Source organism: Tyto alba, unplaced genomic scaffold, assembly GCF_018691265.1.
Source record: "Tyto alba isolate M040663 unplaced genomic scaffold, T.alba_DEE_v4.0 Super-Scaffold_2, whole genome shotgun sequence".
In the NCBI taxonomy this organism is placed as follows: Eukaryota; Metazoa; Chordata; class Aves; order Strigiformes; family Tytonidae; genus Tyto; species Tyto alba.
In genome coordinates, this window is record NW_024881282.1 from 32,287,297 (window position 1) to 32,308,361 (window position 21,065).

A 21,065-nucleotide genomic window follows, 5' to 3' on the forward strand; every position below is an offset into this window, starting at 1 on the left:
CCATTTTTAAGGCATGCCTCCCCCAGCACATGCTGCAACACGGCAAAAATGCCTCTAGCACGTAACAAGTGTGCTACCTCCTCCTCCAGTACATCAGCTAGCTTTGCCTCGAGACCAGTTATCCCACGTTATCCCACCAGCCAGAACAGACACACACCGAATTGGCCAGGGGATGAACAAACAGCAGCTACAGCAGCCGACGGCAAGGCGCAGCGCCTCATCGCATACCGGGCAGCTGATAACAGCACTGAGTCAGTCTTCACCATGAGGAATTGTCCCCCAGTTTCTGCTCTCAAGGACTTTCCCAGCGACTGATTCACCGCTGAGCACTTCACAAGGCAGCAGCGCCAGCCCTGTCCCAGCGAGATGTACTTCCCAGGCATCGCTCGACGGCTCATGGACACACTCAAGAAAACGGCGTGTGTGATGGCACTGGACAAGGCTAAGCAGATGGAGGTAGATTGGGTCCACTGTGCTCAGTAGGAGCCCCAGGGGGAAAAAAAAAATACCTCATTTTGCTATCTACTTCTTTTCCTGCACAGGCAGACGGACAGGGCATGCTATCCTAAGCACAGATGTCTGTCCCATTACGGATCTCCCCGGGGCCTGCCAGGACTTACACTGTAGTTCAGCAAACAAAGAATCCCAAATGCTCACAAGCCTGGGCAACAGCAGCAGCTTCTTTATATTTGCTGCATTTTTTTATATTTTGAAAATTTTTTTTTGACACTCTGCTGACTGTCACAAAGGTAATGTTTGGAATGTACAAATCTGCACCAAAAACTGTGCAGAGAGCAAACCTTAACAACTATATTTTAGCTGAATACAAACTGAGTACAGGGCATATTTAGATTAAGCCTTTTGACACTTCGTATCATACTGTAGAAACGCCTGCAAACCAGTAGCTCTTCATTTGTAAACAGAGGTGGGACAAGAGAGAGGGGAAAGAGGAGCATGAAGTCCCTCTCAGTCTAAATCTCTAGTTCCTTTTAACAAACAGGAATTACTGCCTCATTTGATTTAGTGCTAGTACTTAAAACCAAATCAGATTTGGCGAGAGGAAAATAAAGCTACTGACTCCTGACATTTGCAACTTCGAGTACATTAGACCAGCTCCTCCATTTATATTTAGGATACTGGTAAAGAAAGCAGCAGTCTCTAATTAAACAGATGCAGTATAATCTTTTCTGAGCGATCAAACGCACCAGAAACCTTCCTCTTCCTGGTGCCACGGCTCCCTGGGAAGCCAGGCTCTCGCACGCTGCGGAAACCATCCCAGCCGAGTGAGTCACCACTGCTATCCCAGTGGGGCCCGATCCGGAGGGCAGCTGGAAACAGCTGCTGGGAGATCAACTGAAACGGGGAGAGAAATTCAGACAAGGTCCCGATTTCGCCTGTTCCAAGAAGATTGTTTCAGTCTTCTCACTTTGTCTGGACTACAAGCCTCCCCTAGATGCCTCCTGGGATTGTCTCCCCATCAAAGGGGACCACGACCATCATTTTAGCTTCACTGACACCATGATAGACTCCAGAAGCCAGAAGAAACTTAAAAATTACACGCCTCTTTTTGGCCAGGGAGGGCCTCCTGGAAGAGCTTCTGTGCAGCGAGGTCTTAGGCCATTTTCTAGCACAGGAAAAAAGGAAAGTAGCACAAATTGGAGGGGAGAGAGGATTGCAATTTGGGGGTGCAGGGCTCTGTCAAACACTGCCAGTTTTTGGTATCCCTGATTTTTCACAGAAGCTACAGATTTGCAGCTCTCACCTACTTCCCCAACTCAAATATTTCAAGGAATTTATTGATTTCCTACAAGCTCCTCACTATAAAGCATTCCCTGTTTTTCTCATGTTTTCATCGGGCACAAACAGTGCTGGCACTGCTTGGGCACAAGCTGACCAAATTCAGTGAAAAAAGATGAAGGATGTAACTTCCCCCTAGCTTGAAATTCAGTATGAAAAGCATGAAAATACAGCATCTTCCATATGACCGCATGACACCTGCAGATACACAGGGGTCTACACACAGGTGCATAATCAATATGGCTTGGCCTTCCACTGGCACAGCAGCACACAGAACCAGTGACGCATCCTGAAACGTAGCTGACCTCAGTTTTCATAACCAATCCTCCTCACTCCAAGAAAATTGGAACTATTTTATATCACGACCTTCAACCTACAGGAAACTGCAAAGTAAGAGCAGAGAAAGAATATTTACAGAGAGGAAACAGCTGGAAAGGGGCCAGATGAGTATCTTCAACGTGTATAAAGTTTTCCAGCTCCCCATTTCAGTTCCTGGACCAGCTGAGAGTCACCCAGCAGCACTGCGCTGCGCCCAGCTGCAAACGTGAATCTCAACCCCGAGACTCCCCTTGACAATCAAAGGAAGGGTGGGAATCTCTCAATGAGCCTGCCCAGGAGGTGGAAATACGGCATATTTGGCCAAACCTCATTACAGGACATCTCCGGCCTTTCTCTCCTCTGCTGCTTGCTCACTGCGACAGCCGATCTATCAGTCATGCAGCTCATCAGCACACAGTCGCCTGTCCCCCCCTGCCCACATCGTACGCTCCCCAGCATGCAGCAGTAATTGCCTTTCCTATTAGCCCACAGCAACAACAGCTGCCATGGCAACTAGCAATGATTTTAATAAGTTTGGTCTGTTTTCAAGGGCAGCACACGCGTGCCGGCACACGAATGCATTGCGGACGCACGCAGAGGGGAAGGAGGGCCTGCCGTCAGCTACAAAGGCAGAGTTGAGAATGCAGTTCGTCGGAGAAGCTGCAGGCCAACAAATGTTTATCCCCCTCCTCTACAGGAGGAGAGGACAACTGCTCACTTCTAAAGCCATGTGTGTTTGAAAGGTCCACAGTGACATGGCAGTAAGAAACATGCAAAGGGCTCTCCCTGCAAGAGCTACAGATGCTGCCCAGGTGACAGAAGTGACATGAGGCTGTACTGTGGGTACAGTGTGCCATGTCAGCGTACTCACCGCTGCTCTCCGCACCACAGAGATGGGCACAGCAAGAGCTCGACACTAGCTTCCCTCTCAAAGGGGCAGCAGAGGCAACCCAGTTCTTTAACAGCTTTTCTTCCTACAACACTACCAGAGTCTCCTCTCAGGTCATTGCCTAAGTCTCCTGGGCTTCAGAAAGTCAGTATGGAGTTATTGGTTTAAAAAAAAAAAAAAAAAAAAAAAAAAATATTCAGTATTAAGGAGAAAAGTTTTGCCATTGTTGCTGCATGAACACACAGAAAAATCCTGCTGATCTCCTGCTTTGCTTTATTTTAGTGCCTCAACATCTGGGGTTACCCTTCATGGTGTCAGCTACAAGCATCTCCCTCCTCCCAACTGCACCCACGGGCAGGACCTTCCCAGCACCTGCACCCTTCCAGCACGCCGCAGCCCCCCAGGACACCCTGACTGCCCACGCAGCGGCTGGTGCCCCGTGTCCCTTGCTCCCAGCACAACAGCACAGAGGTCAGGCCTGCAGTACCTCAGGCTAATCCACAGATCAGTTTAAACTACCGTGGAAAATGCAGTTGCTGCATACCAAGAACAAAGTTGTGCATTACGGATAAACTACTCCAACACCTGACGGGATCCAAAAGGAACGCTCCCACACCCTTCCCCAAACAAACAGCGGGTTCACAAGCCATCCTCTTTTTTTTAAACATGACCTAGCAGGCAGACAGCCACAACGTCCACCACCGTGGAGTCAGCTGGATTTAGTGATAAACTTCTCTTTGACATGACTCATTTTCTATGAGATCACAAAAAAGAAACTCAGAGGCAAATGGAGAGCAGAGGGAAAGGATCATTTCCTTCAGCAGCTGTTTACCATCAGATCAGCTTAGCCTCCAGGTAAGGTTTCACACCACGCACCCCAACACAGGGAGTCACTACACAGGGGCTGTGCCTACTGTAGATACCCCACAGACATAAGCCTTTGGTGGCCCAGAGCAAAGGGCTGTTATCAATGAGACCAACCCACATCAGGCAGCCTAACACTGCTTAACCCAGTAGTACCAATACAACATTTGCAAGGCATAAATTTAATTCTACTTTTTTTTTTCCAAAAGTCTTTTGAAGGTTTGGCTTAATCAGCTGTTTGTCATCCACTCATCAGCTGCTACTGTCTGCTATAGGAACTGCACCAATATCTGTAAACTCCACACAAAAAAACCTGAAGCAAGCGAGCGAAGCAAGCACAGCATGGTGAAGCCCAGATTTCTAAATCAGCTGCAAGGCTTAGCACACAGTATCATCCCAGTCTCACAAGCTACACAGACTCATGGAAAAGGGCTTTAAAAAAAAAAAAGAGAAATCTATACAGCCTTTTCCACTATACCATGTATTTTGCACAAGCCTAAAGAAAGTATGAAACCCCTTTAACAACAGGACGCAGATCCATATGTGTATTTAATTTTAAGTGAATTTTGGTGCTAGGGAAGTATGCTGTAGTTAAAATACTGCAGAGGGTACCTTCTGTTAACACAGCAAGTGGATGCAGCACGAGATGGTAGCAGGGTGCAGCTCACCACACATTCCCAACACCCTCCAAGGACCACCCTTAGATGGAGTGAGCTACGATTAGGCAAGGAGGCCACCTAGCTCAAACTAGGAGAGGAAGGGTGGCCCGCTGAACCCAGCACTCTGAGATTTCCCAGGTGACCTGGTGGAGTTGTTTCATTCCTCTGTGCGTTACCTCGCACCACACTTCTTCCTAACATGAATGCTATGCAATTACATGCATTAGGACTTAAGAAGGGCTCAAATCCGTGATAATGGAGGCTAGGCTAAAGAATACAGGGATATTTAACCGCTAAAAACAAAGGATTAAATCTATAAACAGGAACCAAGAGATCTGTTTTGATTCCTGTAATGCTATCTGCCTTGAACAAACTCTGCAGATACATGAATCTCTGGCTAGCCCATACATGACAAAAACCCTCACACTACCTAACTCACTCGAGTGACTAAACCACGCTGGAAGTGGTGGAGGAAAAGGACTTCTGGGAACATTCTCTATTCCCTTCGTCCAACACCTGAACTGTGACTGTGAACCTCTCTCCCAAGCAATGACACTACTTCATTTTGCTGTACATCCCCCCCCTTTCCAAGCAGCATTTCAAAACAACGCTCCACCCTTGCCAGATTCATTGCTGCCCAGGGGGTTCAATACAGCAGCAATGAATTGACCAGTCTTGTTAATTTAATTCAGCTATATGGGAAATCTGTAAACAGAAGCAGAAGCCATGACATTACTATCAGAGGGCTTTGAACACAGCACTGTATAATTTGCTGTTGGTTATCACTGCTAGCCATGCAAGGAAGAACAAACTTTCCTACAGGACATTTTATATTTTTACTGTTTAAGCTCTTCCAGGTGAGAAGAAAGTTTCCTACAGGCACATCTTTTTTCTACCCCAACGATTAAGCTTCACAAATAACATGCTGAATTAGCATTTGACAAGACACACTTCCAGCAACTCCAACGCAGGGCTAATTTCACAGTAGCAGGAGGTGAAAGTCGCCCTCGAGTCACCCAGGCAGGCAGCATCGCCTGCCCTGGCTCTGCTGGAACGGAGCAGTCTTTGGGAGATGAGTGGTTCCAAATCCCATCCTCCCTTCCCACTGCAATCCTACTTCCACAGCGCATCTGTTCGAACTCAACCCATAGAAAATTAATTGAATTTTTTTCCAGCAACTTCATGGAGATAGTTGCTTCCATGACGAGCACTATGCAGTAACCATCTGTAGATAAACAGATCATCTGGGGAGTGAAGCTAACTATCCAACAGCCTCTGCACTCCAGGACAATACATACAAGATAGAAAAATACTTAGCTAGGAATTAAAGTTGAGAAGTGACCTATTAAGATGCTCTCCACTACTCAGTGTGACTGCATTCATCATCAAAATCCTGCCCAGGAAGTCAGAGGCAGAGAAACCCTCACAAAGGTAGGAATTCACCCATGGAAGGGGAACAATGCCACTTGTTTACTCCTGCCCAAAGGGCCCAGAGATTTAGGGATTGTCTTTAAAATCCTATTCTGGAAAGGAAAGTAAGAACTGCTAATCCCAAAACCAACCAGACATCTACAAACCTCTGAATCTTAATTGCAAACTCCCAAGAATTCAGGCATCAAGAAATTTGTGACCTAGAATAAGAAATTGCTTAGGAGAATGGACATAAAAATTGTATTTCAGACTAACCCTGAGGGCCAATTAAACCACACAAGCCAAACAAAACACGTGATAGTACAGTGCCATCAAGCCTGGTCAGTTTGTCCATTGTACTACACCTTTTCCCGAGTATTTGCATCGTATCTTCATCAAGCACCAAATCCAAGAGAAGCAACCCCACTTAATACCTTACAACAGATATGAGAGTCAAAGCATAGAGGTTTTATGCTTATAGAGTACACAGTTCATACAGGAGCTTGCTAACACTTTGTCAGCAACTGTAACAAAATAGCTGAAACCAGGCATTTTGGAAAATTTCACTGCACGAAGGAGTCAAAACCACCCACACCCTGCTACACCTCCTCAGGATGGTCAGGGAAAGGCACCACTTTGGGCAGACTGTCACCACGTTTATGTGGTAGCCAGAGGGTTCCTCATTTGGAAGGGACAGGACCACTCTCCCCAATTTGCCTGCAACCCCCACACCAACAAACACTAAAACCCAACAGAAACATTTTTACCCTAGGATGAACCAGACCTAGTGAAGCACTATCCATTCTCCATCTACATGTTAAAATATGCAGATTGACTAGTCTTTTCCCTATATATAGAGATGTCTCTGATTTTCAGGTGCCAGCATGGTAAGGAAGGAGGACCAGATCACTAAAGGCAAAAAATAGTGGCTGGTGCAGAAAGGATGGAACAAATACAGAAAGGATGAACAAATGCTGTATCGAATGCTGCACTGCAAAGCAAGCCAATCTCTCCATCAAACTCTAACAGAACTGCCAAACCCTGCCCCACGAAGCTACCAAGTCTGTGAGCTACTTCTATGGTAAATGCTTGCAGTAATCATGAGTTCCAAAAAATGAAACAAACACCAAGTTTAAAAAAAAAAAAAAAAAACACGCAAAAAAAATATCTTCCTGTTTTCACTGGAAAGGTCATGCCTATTTAAGGAAACCTTCCCAAGCAACATGGACATGCTCCATCTACATCCATCAACTAACAGCCCAGAGTTAAGTGTAATCACTCACCACAAAATTCCTAGTCCTTAAAGGAGTTGTGGTCCAAGCTTCGAGTCCTGGCATGCAAAGCAGTCATGAATATCTGATACCACTCAAAACAAAAGCATCGACTCATTGACCAGCAGAGGAGTAATCCTTACTCATCCCTTTAAGCACTGAATAATAGGAGGAAAGCACACAAAAAAGTCTCACAGCACCTTCCCCATGGGAAACACCCATCCCCAGGGGAACCTGTACATTGGTCACAGTCTGGCTGAAAGACACACTCAGACACATTCTCAACCCTATAGACAGATAGGTTTCTGAACAGAATACGAAGCATCAAGAATTCTTAGCGGTGCTAATTTGTGATGTATCAACAAAGAAATGCTGTTTTTCCAAATCTTCAGTATTTGGCACTGACCACATGATGCTCCTGTTAAAAGACGACAGAAGAGATCGGGCAAGATGGTGAAATGCAGCAAGTCTTTTCTGGATGGATGCAATCAGTGGGCACAGGCACACACAAAAACCAGACCTGATTACAAGCATTATTTCAATTTCCTGGCATAGCCACACACAGACATATATACAGACACAGATATCAGATAATTGGTCAGACCCAAATGCCAGTCTCCGTCTCATTCACCACATCCAAGTCGATCACAACTGTCCAGTTCTTGGACAACACTAGCTCACAGGTCAGAAGTGGGCACTGGAAAAAGGGTTGGACAAATGCTGTGCTGGTTTTAGCTGGGATAGAGTTTATGTTCTTCATAGTAGTTGTATAGGGCTATGTTTTGGGTCTCTGCTGAAAACAGTGTTGATAATTCAGGGATGTTTTAGTTACTGCTGAGCTGCCACACACAGAGTCAAGGCCTTTTCTGCCCCTCACCCCACCCCACCAGTGAGGAGGCTGGGGGTGCACAAGAAATTGGGAGGGGACACAGCCAAGACAGACGACCCCAACTGACCAAAGGGATATTTCATACTATCTGACATGCTCAGCATATAAAGCTGGGGGTAGAAGGAGGAAATGTTTGGAGTAATGGCATTTGTCTTCCCAAGTGTCCTGGGTTTGAGGTGCTCAAACCATGACACCAAGTAACAGTTACACATGATGGAGCCCAGCTGTCCTGGGGATGGCTGAGTACCTGCCTGCCGATGGGAGGTGATGAATGAATTCCTTGTCTTGCTTTGCTTGCATTCATGGCTTTTGCTTTAAACTGTCTTTATCTCAGTCCACAATTTTTCTCACTTTTACTCTTCTGATTCTCTCCCCCATCCCACAGTGGGGGGGCAAGGGGAGGGTAGTGAGTGAGCAGCTGTGCAGTACCTAGTTGCCAGCTGCGGTTAAATCATGACAGATGGAAACACCACAAAAAGTTAAGTCCCACTGTAACCTTTATTTGAAAATTGAAATCCAGTTGGTCCATTTCTTTTTTCTCTTCCCCTTCTCTTCTCTGAAACACAGCTCCTATCAGCACCTCGACTGCCGGTGCCAGGCTGGACGTTCAAAGGGAAGGTCCCCTCTACACATCACACAACTGATGCTATGTGGAATAAGTGGGGTTGCACTGATCACACAGCCAGCTGTTGCTAAGTAGCACTTATCCTAAATTAAGGATTTTTTTTGTTTCCCATGCTCTGCCAGGTGTACAAGAAGCTGGGAGGGTGCATATTCATGGGCCACAATGCCTTCAGAGATACACTTGCTCCAGCGTGGCCTTACCCACAGCCACAGTCCCTTCAGAAGCAAACCTGCTCCAACATGGCCCTACCCACGGCTGCAGTCCCTCCGGGGGTGTACCTGCTCTGTTGTGGGCTTATCCACAGCCACACGCTCCGAGATGCCACATGCTCTGAGGTGTCACCCACTTTCTCTGGCTCATGGTTGACATTTAACCACTACATAGACCGTACCGCTCACGAATGCTGCTATCACCTCCTGCTGAATCCATCTCACCCTGGCAAACGAGGGCCTTGCCTCCACCATTTGTGACTGCGACCTCTCAGCTAAGCTCTCACAACAGGAGGCACTTGGCATGTAGACCACCACTCTTAGGGAAATCTAACTAGCCCGGCAAGTCAGAAGTTTACAAGAAGTGCTTAGGTATAAAGGTCACAGAGAAAAAAATGTTAGATCCAGCTGGTGACATTAGCAGATGCCAGGTCTCCACAGGATTCATGTGAGTGCTGGAGAGGTCTCCAGTCTCACCTCCTTCCCTCACTTCAAGGCAACAAGCGCTCCTAGAATACATGCTGAGGCACAGAGAAGGCATTTCCAGGTTGGTCATTATCTCCTCTTGAGAAAAAGCAGTGGGATGGGGTGGTTTTTTCTCTCCCCTATGGCTTTATACTACTCCCAGTGTTGTAGTCTGACAGTCCTGGCAACAAGGTAGGGCATTCCAGTCCAAAATGCTGGTCTTGTTCTCCAGGGCTCTCTGCAGATGACAGAGCCCTAGCCATACAGCACATTTCTGGTCCTCAACTCTTCTCAGCACTGTACTCAGCTAAGAAGAAGAGAACAGATCCAAACAACATGCAGAAGCAATACAAAGCAGGCAGTGAAGGGATGCATCAGAGACACGTTATTCAACAAGCAAAAGAAAGGAGATATCAAGTCCATGATCACCGAACTACTTTTCACCCAAGACACCCAAATCCCAAGTAGCAGGATTGTTTTGCAGCCAAAATGCATCAGAAAGCCTCCCCAGCAAAATGTGCCTTAACTTGCCTCCCTCCCCTCCCTGCTAACCCCACAAGCACCCACACTGAGAACTGTGTCCCCAGGAAGGGAGAGAGCTGCCAGTCCCACACATAGCCAGTGTGGGGAGGAGGTCGGGAGCCAGTTCCTGCCCTTCCTGTCCACACCACAGCTTTCTGCTTGCTGACAGACCAAAATATGATTTTAACTCAAGAGACAAGGTAGCTACATTTGCTCCCGAAATAGCATTTCAATTGCAAAAGTCAAGGGCTGTGGATTAAAAAACACCTGCTACAGCTACCCATGCAACTTCCATTCTGTTTCCTCATGTGTAGGGATATTACAAGAAGTCAGGCTTATGTGCTATTTTTTTCCTGACTCCTGCTTTATTCAAGCCGAGGAAGTGCTGTGTTCTGAGCTGGAAAAACAGCTGCAGAAACCAAAAGGTTTGTGGTTTTGTAATTAAAGACAGGTGATATCCCTTCTACTTAAAAAGTTAGACTTCAAATCTCATCTTCCAAGTAAGGTTTTGCTACAATGATGACCAAGTTACTTAGTTCAAGCTTTTCCACTGTTTAAGATGAAGACATCACTATGCATTTGCCCAGCATGACACACGTAAGGATCAGCCCGTGGAAGTGGTGGGTATTCATACATACAGTGAAAGCTGCAGAGCGCTGTAGATCAAGTATTTAAACATTACCAAAACCCCATCAGCTACAATAAAAAAATAAATCAGGTTGTAGATGTCAATGGGATTTTTGCAAAACTGGTCTTAGCACCAGTACCTCAATTCCCCATTTCTACAGTAAGAGATAACATACCTTTTCTACCTCTCAGGAAAACTGCAAAAATAAGATCATTAGTATCCATGAAGTACCCACACTACAGTGGTGAGTACCATAGAAGAGACCATTAATAGTTCTGTATTCAGTGAAAAGTTTAGATTATCTGCACTAAATTCAGTTTGGGGTCACACATGAGATGAAAAGGAAGAAATGAAATATTGAATAGCTCTCAGTCCAAAGCCTGACCTCACACCCATTTTAACTGATAACAAAACTCCTGCTACATTTAATAGAGCCTCAGAGTTATCCGATGCACTTACGGAGATGAAGTCATCCCTAAAAACATCAAATGTATGACCACATAATTGAGAACTCACACGGTGCTTTCTTGTCACATCCTACTGTTGGGCACTTGCCAGGTACGAGCTTTGGCCCTTACCATGCTGGATGCACCATATATTAAATCTCCCCGGGTCACAGCCCACTGCAGCACTGGTTTTCACTCTGGCACGTTCTCTGTTTCCTCATCCCTTTGCATCGAGGAGGCAGCACCCAGCAGCTTCAGACCACCCAGGACAAACACCAACTCCCACACCAGCGCTGTAGGGTAACACACCTCTTCCCAAAACTGAAGCATTGAGGGTATTCTGCGTTTACACACACTTTAACTTCTGCTCCTGGACAAAACAAATAACAGGATGGGCAGGAGCTTCAGAAGTCAACTGATTTCTCCTACAGGCTGCCCAAGAGACATTCAGATCTCAGCAAACCAGCAGAAGTGATGCATACACTTTACTGCCTCAGTTTCCTCCACAATCCAGATCATTCCTGAGGCCAACATCATACATACCCCCTGCTTCCCACTCTCATAGATCCCACCAGTCTCAGGACATCTGCCCATACCATGCTGACAGCTTCCACCTCCTTCAGGAGGCCCCATGGTTCAGTCTGCTATGGCAACACCACAGCCTAGGTTTCCTTTCCTGAAGGAACAATTTGGATCTCCCCAGGTTGTTTGGCTGGTCCCACTCATGGGAGCAGAAAGAGCATCACTTAAAAAGAATCATCTTGAATCCCAAGAAACACCCCAGGTCGCTCCACATCTGACCTTCAAAAAGAAGTGGTGCCTACCAAAACATACTCCATCCTAGTCGACCTTCTCTCTAAGTCTACACAGGGCTTTTAACATGAAACAAGGATAGGAAAGAGGCCTCCTATGGACCTTCTCTCCAGGACAGGAGAGTACAAAGAGTAATGGAGAAACCCTTTAGTGCACACACTTCCTCTCATTCCTCCTTCCCACAAAAAGGAAGCAAAGCCACAGAACAGAAGAGATGGCTCAGAAGCACCACCTCGCAGTGGCTGCTCCAAGAGTCACGCCTGGCTACGCTGCCTGCAGAACCGGGACCCCAGGGAGAAGACACCCAGCCCCGCAGCAGGGCAGAGCCCAGCCTTCCCCCCAACTCACCCGCCTGAGGAGGGCAAGCGGGCCGGAGGAGAGGTGACCTTCCCACCTCTCTTTGGGTAAGGGAACGGCTACCACAAGCAGCAAATTATAGGCCTAGGATCCCAGCTACAGCCTCTCCTCAGCCCACGCAGCACTAAATCAAGGCTTTTAAATGACGCTTTGGTGGGATTTTCTTCCCAGGCATCGCCCCCAACAGTGACAACCACCCCAAGTGTCTGCAAGAATCTCCTACAGAAATAGCAGGGAAAAAAGCTGTGCAGAAAGCCTCAGCTAAAAGAGTACACTCCAGTCTCCTGAAGAAACCTGAGCTGGATCCAGATCCCAGGGCCTCAAAGGCCTCTGGGGAGAATATTTTGATATTTGCAACACACAGAAATGCCACATAAGGTTGCTTCTTTAGCCTCTCTATTCAAGGAAATTGAGCTATGTACAGTCAAAGGGTGAAAAGTGATGAAATGTTGGGTGTTTTTTTCTCCCCTTAAATGGTGCAGACTCTTCCCCACCTCTATGCTAATACTTGCATTATTGCTGAGGCAATTACAAGCAGATAAAACCCAATAAAACCCAAGAATGTGGTACAGAAAAAGCAACAGTTGCTTCCAGCTCATGCTCGTTGAAGCAAGCATCCAATTGCACAACAAACTCTCCTAGACAAACACAAGCAACAGTCCCGGGAACACACAGCCACTTCAAAAACATGCCAGGCTGAATCCCACTGTCCTACCCAAGAGATGCAAGTAAAAGATCTCATGACCTCTTTTCTAATTGTTATGAATCACAAGTACACTTTGCCCACACTCCAAAGGTTAGGAGGTAGGAATGGTATAGCTGATTGAACACCAATGTTGTACCAGCAGAGCTGGCAGAAACTGTCAAAGTTTCCTGCTCTGCCCAAGCTGATGCTGGATACAGCCCAAGTTCAGCTGTTGCCCCTCATTAAACAAGGGGGCTTTCGTATAAAACCTTTCCTACTTTGCAGCTACTTAAATACATCATATCATTGCTAAGGAGTTAGCATCCCATTTCCTTCAGTCCAGCAAGAAAGCTGCTAGGGGTGGTTTTGATCGATGATGTATGTAGGCATGACAAACCAAACAAGAAAGAGACTGGAATGGTTCACAAGCCTCTTCCCAAACACCCTGGAAATCCTCCAGGGCTGAGAAGGCAGGTTAGAAACTTCAACCTACAATGGACCCTTCTCAGCAAAGCCCAGCAGACAGCAAAGCTCTCCTGGGGGAGAGGTGCCCCAGCACGGCTCAGCAGGACAGCCTGGCAGAGCCCTGCCCAGGAGCGCTGCTGTGCCAGACGGTGGCACAGTCCAAGCCTGGTGAGGACTGCTTCGCACAGCCCTGCCCATGGTTGGGCTTGGCTCCTACAAACATCTCAAATTCAACCTGGAAAAAAGGAGATGCGCTCAGGAGAGTGAAGCGGGGGGGGGGGGGGGAAGCATGCTGGGGAAAATACATACGCATCTTTCAAACTAGCATTTTCTGGAATTTAGAAAAGATTGTTGGCAAAATTAAATTTACTGGAGGGCAAAGGGAGTTAAGGCCCAAAATGCAGTCAAGCAGCTCTAATCCGTAAATGTTGGGATTATCCCATGACAGCTTCACTCCAGTGTCCACTCAATACCACTGTAAAATGTAGATCAACAGAATGCTTCAATGAACTGGAACTCGTTACCTCTAATTGCTTCTTTCACTCCACTTCTGGATGTTCCTCTGATCCCCCAGTCACCACATTTCAAAAGCACACACACACACAAGGTCAAGTAATAACTGAGATGGGTAAATTAAATAAGAGGTTTCTGGCTGACCAAAACACCTGCCCTCCTCTTTTGCTTCATATGAACACTAAGGTTTGGCCCATACCACGAGACAAGTCAGCCGCATAGAGTATTAAGTTTTAAAACATCTTCAGCTGACATGATCCCTCACATTTTCCAAAGGGGCAGAGGTTCCTGTGCATCAAACCAAAGGCTGCTAGCAACAGGCTTTATTTTTCCAAGCTAACAGGGGTATGGCCTTCAGCAGCAGTCTCCAGAGAGCTGCAGACCACACACAGAATCCAGTTTAGGTCTGCCTTGACTTCGGTTTGGTTTCTCTACCGCTAGTGCAAACGAAGCAGGGTTTTTTTATTTATTTTATTTTATTTAATTTTACAGCTGCCTCCTTTGCATCTCCTGCATTCTGGTATTCCTGCTGCAACCAGCCTCACCACAGCAGAGCCACTGAAAGCCCTCAGTGCAGCCATGATAAAGCATGAAGCTAGCACAGCAACACAGCTGCTAAACCTTCAGTGACCAGCACTTCTTTGAGACAGTCTTGAAAACAGGGGTGTGAATCCCTGATGTAAAAGGGCGAGGTGGGAGCCCTGCTTGCTAGGGAGGAAAAGACAACTAAGGGCATTTCATCAGGATGTGCCTCGGAGAGAGGCACGCTGCTCCAAATTCAGCTAGGTGGGCAACCTTTTCAAAATGCAAGGAAGAGTCCAGACTTTCTGCAAAATGCCAGCGTGCTTGTGTTTCTAAATGGGAATTCTAAAAAGGGAAAATAAAAAGCATATGTCTACAGCTGGTACGCATACGCAGAAGGAAAACATCTCCATTAGAGCCAGACCTCTGTTCAGCTTCCAACCTCACAACCACGGCCATCACCTTTAAACACAAACCTCTGAAATCCAAAGAGAAATACCGACAGAGCCTGGAGGGGTAACTAAAGCATCCAGAATACTTTACTTGGGCTTCCCATTTTCCTGAATATGGCAAGAAAATAGCCAACATTAAAGAGCTCTCAGCATCTCTAAAATTCCAACTTTCAGTCTGTTTGCCAAACGTTTCCTTTGAACTGGAGACTACCTAAGTCTTCCCAGACTGTGTCAGGTCTAACTCATAATACTCAAATATTTAAAGAAAAAAAAAAAAAAAAAAGGACAAAAGGACAAAAGAAAACAGAGAAATAACAACAAACTTAAAGGCGATTAATTATGTCTCATCACATCAGCAATAGTCTGTCCAAACAGCATCCCAGGAAACCCCATTCTGGATCCAAGTCAGGGGTCAGCTTCTAAAAATTGTAATTTCATTTCTTTTCTAGAATATCACACAGTTCCTGTATTGCTCTGCATCTCTTTATGAAGATGGCTATGCCATGAATAATAAGAGGGAAGAAAAAGCCAACCTGATTACACAGCCTTTCCATAATTTACTGGCACTAGATGTTCTCTTCTGTAAGATTCAAAAACGTGGATTTCCATGGGGTCCCCCACAGCACCTAGGCAGTTATTCACCAGTCCCTTCTCAGGTCAGCCCTCTTAACTTGTAAAACCCAAACCTGCCTTTGGAAATTATCAGCAGATTGATTTCTTGCCCTCCTCTGGAGGGCCACAAACGGGCCATAGTTTGAACGAGGACACTGGTTGTCATGAAGCACCAGCAATGTCCCCTCTCTCCCCTTTCTGTGGCACGCTGCCGTTCAAAGTTTCCAGTCTCCGTGCTGGAAGGAGTCGAGCTGGTAGAGGATGTTACCGACCATCATCTGGCTTGCGGTAGGAAGAGAAACCACGGACTTTCTTGCAGAGCAAAGACTTATTGTCTATTACATCATTATTTAGTCACAGGGGACTGATCTCAACACCGCTAGTCATCTTTATGAACCCTAGGCAGACATGCCTGAATGACAACATAAAGTCACCACTCATCACTGCCACTAAAAGTTTACGTGGACTGGATGAGACACAGACCACAGCAGCATTAAGTGTCTTCCCTGATCAGTTAGCCACGCTCACGCTTGCAGAAGAGTAATTCCCCCAAATACTCAGGGATACCGAGCACACAAGTCATTTCTGAAACAGGAACAAGGATCAGCTCTGTTCACACCCTGCATCTAATTCCAACCACAATTACCCCTAGGTATAGTTTTAATTCACTAACCAGCCTACACCCCATAAAAAAGTTAAATTAAAATTCAGCTTGGGGACCAAATGAGGAGTTAACCTATTCAACCCCGTGCAAAGCAACTTGAAGATATTTTAATAACTTTCTTCAGCCGTGTAAGCTGGCTGGCTGGCTGGCACACCACTAGCACCTCGATGGGCAAGACAAACACAGCACACTGGAATTACACCCTTGTCTGCAGCTCCCAAGAGAAAGGAGGGACACTTCCTAGGTAGCCACAACATTTCTCATCTTTCATCATGTGAGGAACAGAGGAGGAGAGAGATTATTGCAAGGGTACTTTCTTTTCCATCTGTGCAGCAGTCAACCTCTTCTGACAAGCAGCAAATACAGCTGCATCAACAACCGCATTTCAGCGCAGTTTCACAAGTGACTTAAGCCAATATAACTCTTTTTTTTTTTTTTTTTTTTCCCTCTGTTGGGGACTATTTTTACCCAGATCAGCAAGCTGATCCAAATGATTCAACTCATCCAAGCCAGCAGAGAGCAAGCTAGTTCCTAGTTAGTATTTATACAGTTAAAAAGCAGCAGTACCTTTGGGGCCTTTCACTTCCAAAGCTTACAAACATATCCAAATACTTCCAGGAGACATTCCTGGCTGGTGGCGTTTGATTTTTGCCACTTATTGACCAGCAGGAGCTAAAAAGCAGCAGTTTGTGTGGGACCTTTTCCTCCCACGCCACGATTAACTGAAATATGCCCCAGAAGCAAATAGCAGCCATGATCCGATTTGTCCCAATCCCAACTCAAGCAGCTTTATACCACCCTCCTAACAAGATCAGCACTGGCCAAACACCATTTATCCGGTCTGATCAAAGATGGATTAGATAATGAAACCCTAACTGCATAAGCTGTCTGAGCATGCTGGCCTGAGACAGCAGAAAACAAGAAGCCCAGTAAATTTAAGGGCTACTTTAAGCTTTAAGGTATACTTTGCTCCACATTCTTAATAACTGGCTACTATCTTATCTTTCTATAGGCTAGTTTTTATATTTCATGTTAACAGACCCCCAAAAATGCTATTAGTTTTACAGTTGCACTAGTAGTTTCAACAGCTAAATGATTTATTACAGCATTACAAGCCGTGTTCATATCCTGAACTATCAGTAGGTAGGGCTTATGCAAAGAAGAAACCGTGGCGAGCACAGCACCCCAGGACTCCTCACTACCAGCCCAGAGACACGAGGTCACCAAGTTTACACAGCAACAGCCTGTGGCTCTGGAACAGGAAGTAGAAAATTGACAGGATCTGCAGGAAAAACAAGGTACAACAGTTGCTGGTGTTATTTCCAGCTTCCAGAAAGTCTCTAATAAATATGGGGGGGGTGGGGGGGGGGGGGGGGGGTGGGGGGGAGGAAGAGGAAAAAAAAAAAAAAGAAAAAAGAAATCAAAGAATAGGCTCTTTATTCCTCTTGTAAGCATTACATACAGTTAAACATAGAGAATTTATTAAAAGAGGCCGCTATTCTAAAATGAGGTACATCAAAAAAGTATGTTCACTATCTGAACAGAAATCCACATGAAAGGCAATCCTGTGTTTTGACTTTTAGGTAAAAAGACACTGAATTTTCCAAACATTAAAGAACACATTTTTCCTAGCTCTGATTTTATTTTTAAGTCTGGCTTCAAATTTGGTGTTTCTTGCTTACAACCATGAGAAGATTCTCCAAATAAATAATCCTAGAATGGTTTGGGTTGGAAAGGACCTTAAAGATCATCTGGTTCCAACCCTGCTGCCATGGGCAGGGAAACTTTTCACTAGACCAGGCTCCTCAAAGCCCCGTCCAACCTGGCCTTGAACCCTTCCAGGGAGGGGGCAGCCACAGCTTCCCTGGGCAACCTTTTCCAGCGTCTCACCACCCTCACAGCGAACAAATAAACCACACTCTTTAACAGTAAAAATGTCAAGGGAAACTTCTGGACAGAATGGTATGTGTGTGTGCATATATATATATATATACACACGTATGTTTGGTTTCATCTTTTATACCGAAAAGAATGAAAAATCTTTTCCATATATACACATAAGGAAAGATTAAACTTATGCTAAGAATACCAAGTAACTACAGTATGGGGGTCCCAATCTGAAGAGTAGTTACACTGACTATAAACACACTTAACTTTAAAATTGAACTCTACTAGTTGCACTTCTCCACCTAGTTTCTCCACTGTTTGCCAGCATTTCATATGGAAACAAAACCCAACTTTCTGCGAAGAACCACCATTGGTCCCTACCACCCTTCCCACCGGTATTACACATTGCTGTGCACGCACACTGTCATAGCGCCGTGGTTGAATGCTGCAATCTTAGTACCTTGTAATACTCATTGAACAGACATCAAAATGCCTTCCTCAATGTAGATATAGAGGGAAGCCTCTTATGTATACAGAAATTGTACTTGTCTGCAGTAAAAAAAATAAAATTTTAAGACAGTTTTGTTAAACCAGTTCAAGTTCCTTCCTGGGCAATTTTCAGTTGATTTGCCACTGGTTTATACCAACACCAACCAGTTTAACCACTAACAGCTGGTAAACTGGTGCATCTCCTGCAGCTACACAGGACTTGTGCCTGGGTTTGACTCCAAAGAGCTGGAAGACTTTCTTATCACCACGTTCATGCACTCATTCATAACTCCTAGCAAGACACAACGTATAAGCACTCCTTCAACGCTGAGCATCTTTCTCCTCGCAATTATACACATTGTCTGAGTCATACTTGACACCTACATGTGGGAGAAGATACTACTTCAAGGAATAAAAGAGCACGGTGAGGTTTTCGCTGGCCCTTGAGGGAGCACAAGCGGCAGCACTTGGGTGCGAAGCGCTAGCCTACATCAACACGCTGGGGAAAAAGCAGTGTTGTGAGGCGGAGAGATCACCGTGAAAAGCTGAACACCAAACAGAACCACAAACAAAACCTTCCTGCTGCAAGATGTTTAAAAAAAAAAGTCTTGAGCATGCAAACCGGGGACAGCCTGGGAAATAAAAAGGGAAGATCGTTGTCCAGCATTTGGCACCTAGAGGAGCAGCACGTTGGAGAGGACAGGATGCTCCCGTTGGAAACTATCAGCAGCGCTTAGCAAGCCAAGGAAAGGTGAGAACAGAAACAAGTTCAGGGGAATAAATCCCACTGCTTCCAAAGAGCTCCGATAGACTCGTCACAAGAAACGGAAGCAAAAAAAGGCCACCACACTTGCCATAATAAAACAATCCCGTACAACACCCAGACAAAGGAAAGCAGAAATACCTCGGCGGCATCACCCCACAAACACAAAAGCGAACACACCTGGGAAGAGCAACGTTTTGGGCGGCGATCAAAACGCGCTGCTGGCGGAAGACGCCAGGAACGCGGGATCCCGTCGGCAGCCCCCGTGCCGACCCCCAGGACGCCCACCCGACGCCCCACGGCCCCTCCCCACGCAGCACCCGCGATTTCCCCCGGCCGGCTTACCAGTCCCAAGGCGGCCCCCCGCCCCACCCCGGTGCCCCCCTGCCCAGCCCCGTCACCCGCGGCCTCCCCGGCGGTGCCCGGAGCCAGCGCCGGCTCCCTGAGGGCCGCGGCCTCGCGCCGCCGCCGCCGCCCCACGTGCCGGGCAGCGCCCCGGGACCGCCCGCCCCGGGCCGGGGACCCGCTCCCCACCACCACCAACCACCACCTCCCCCGCCGCTTCCCGCGCTGCTCCCAGCGGGGGGAAAGGGCCGCACGCAACGCGCTGGATCCCCCCCCCCGAGACGAGACGAGACGAAACGAAACGCGGCCCGGCCCGGCCCGGTCGCCCCCCCCCGCCCAGCCCCGGTGCGGGGAAGCCGGCGAGGAGGGCCCGCCCGGCCCGGCCCTGCCCGCTACCTGCATGCCGCCGCCGTCGGCCTCCGCCTCCGTCCGCAGCCGCTTGCTGTGGCCGCCCTCAGCGCCGTCCCCACCGGGCATGGGCTGCTCCAGCTCCGGCTCCCGCTTCACGCCGCGGGCGGCCCCCCCGCCGCCACCGCCGCCGGCCAGGAGCTGCGGCTGTGGCTGCTGCTGCTGCTGCTGCTGCGGGGGCTGGCCGCCCTCCGCCATCCGCGCCGCCGGAGCCCCGGCCGCCCCCCGCCGCGATCGCCCCGCTCTGTCACCGCGACGCCCGGCGCTGCTGGAGGAGGAGGAGGAGGAGGAGGAGAAGAGCGAGGAGGGCGAGCCCCGCGCCGCGACCGGAGCAGCGGGCGCGGCGGGCTCCGACCCTCCGGAGCGCCTCGGTCACGGGCTCGGCGGCGGCCGGGGAGGGGCCGAAGCCCCTCGTCAATCTCCGGAAACGCCGGCCGGGCCGCCGGAGCCGCGCGACCCCCCGCTCGGCAACCTTCGGCGGTGGGCGGGGCGGTGGGCGGGGAGGTGGGCGGGGCGGGGCGCGAGCCGCCCAGCAGCACGGCGCGGCGGGAAATGGCCGCCCGCCCGCCCGCCGGGCCCTGCCGCCGCACCGGAGCCCGCCCAGCCCCGCTCCCGGGCTTGCCCCGTTTCCCCCCCCCCCCCCCCCCCGCGGCCTGGGCTGGGCCGAGCGGGGGGCTGCAGCTCTGCGAGCGGCTGCGGAAGGCGGCCTAGTCCCTGCCTGCTCCTTGACGGCGCCGGTTTGCAGCGGGGCCGCGTCCCCCGAGGCTGCGTGGATGGGGGGGGGGGGGGGGGGGGGGGCGCCGGTGCAGCTTTTGAAGGGACCGCGGTGGGTGCGGGGCTGGGGCAGCCACGGTGCCCGCAGGGGTGCAGAGCCGCCCACCCCAGCCCCCGCCACTGGCACAGCTTCCCGTCCCCGCTCCCTCACGGTTTTTTTTCGGAGCGATGCTTCCGCGGCGCTGCTTGTAAGGAGCAGTCGTGAACTGAGGGGGAATCTGGGGTGATGGGGGCTGACTTGATCCCCTAATTCAGGAGCATCCGGCTTCTGGGGATGAGCTGCCCAACTCGGAACCTGACGCTCCCCCAGCCCAGCACAACCAC

General features: G+C 48.3%; 1 protein-coding gene across 1 annotated transcript in view; it reads right to left on the minus strand.

The window, feature by feature from the left end:
- The window catches only part of RBFOX2 (RNA binding fox-1 homolog 2), a 172,975-nt gene extending 152,527 nt beyond the window's left edge, over positions 1-20,448 (minus strand). Inside the window, 1 exon segment of the mRNA XM_042792194.1 lies at positions 19,956-20,448. Within this exon segment, the coding sequence (XP_042648128.1) occupies positions 19,956-20,165 (210 nt within the window). The 5' untranslated portion in view covers positions 20,166-20,448.
- Positions 20,449-21,065: the final 617 nt, after the last annotated feature.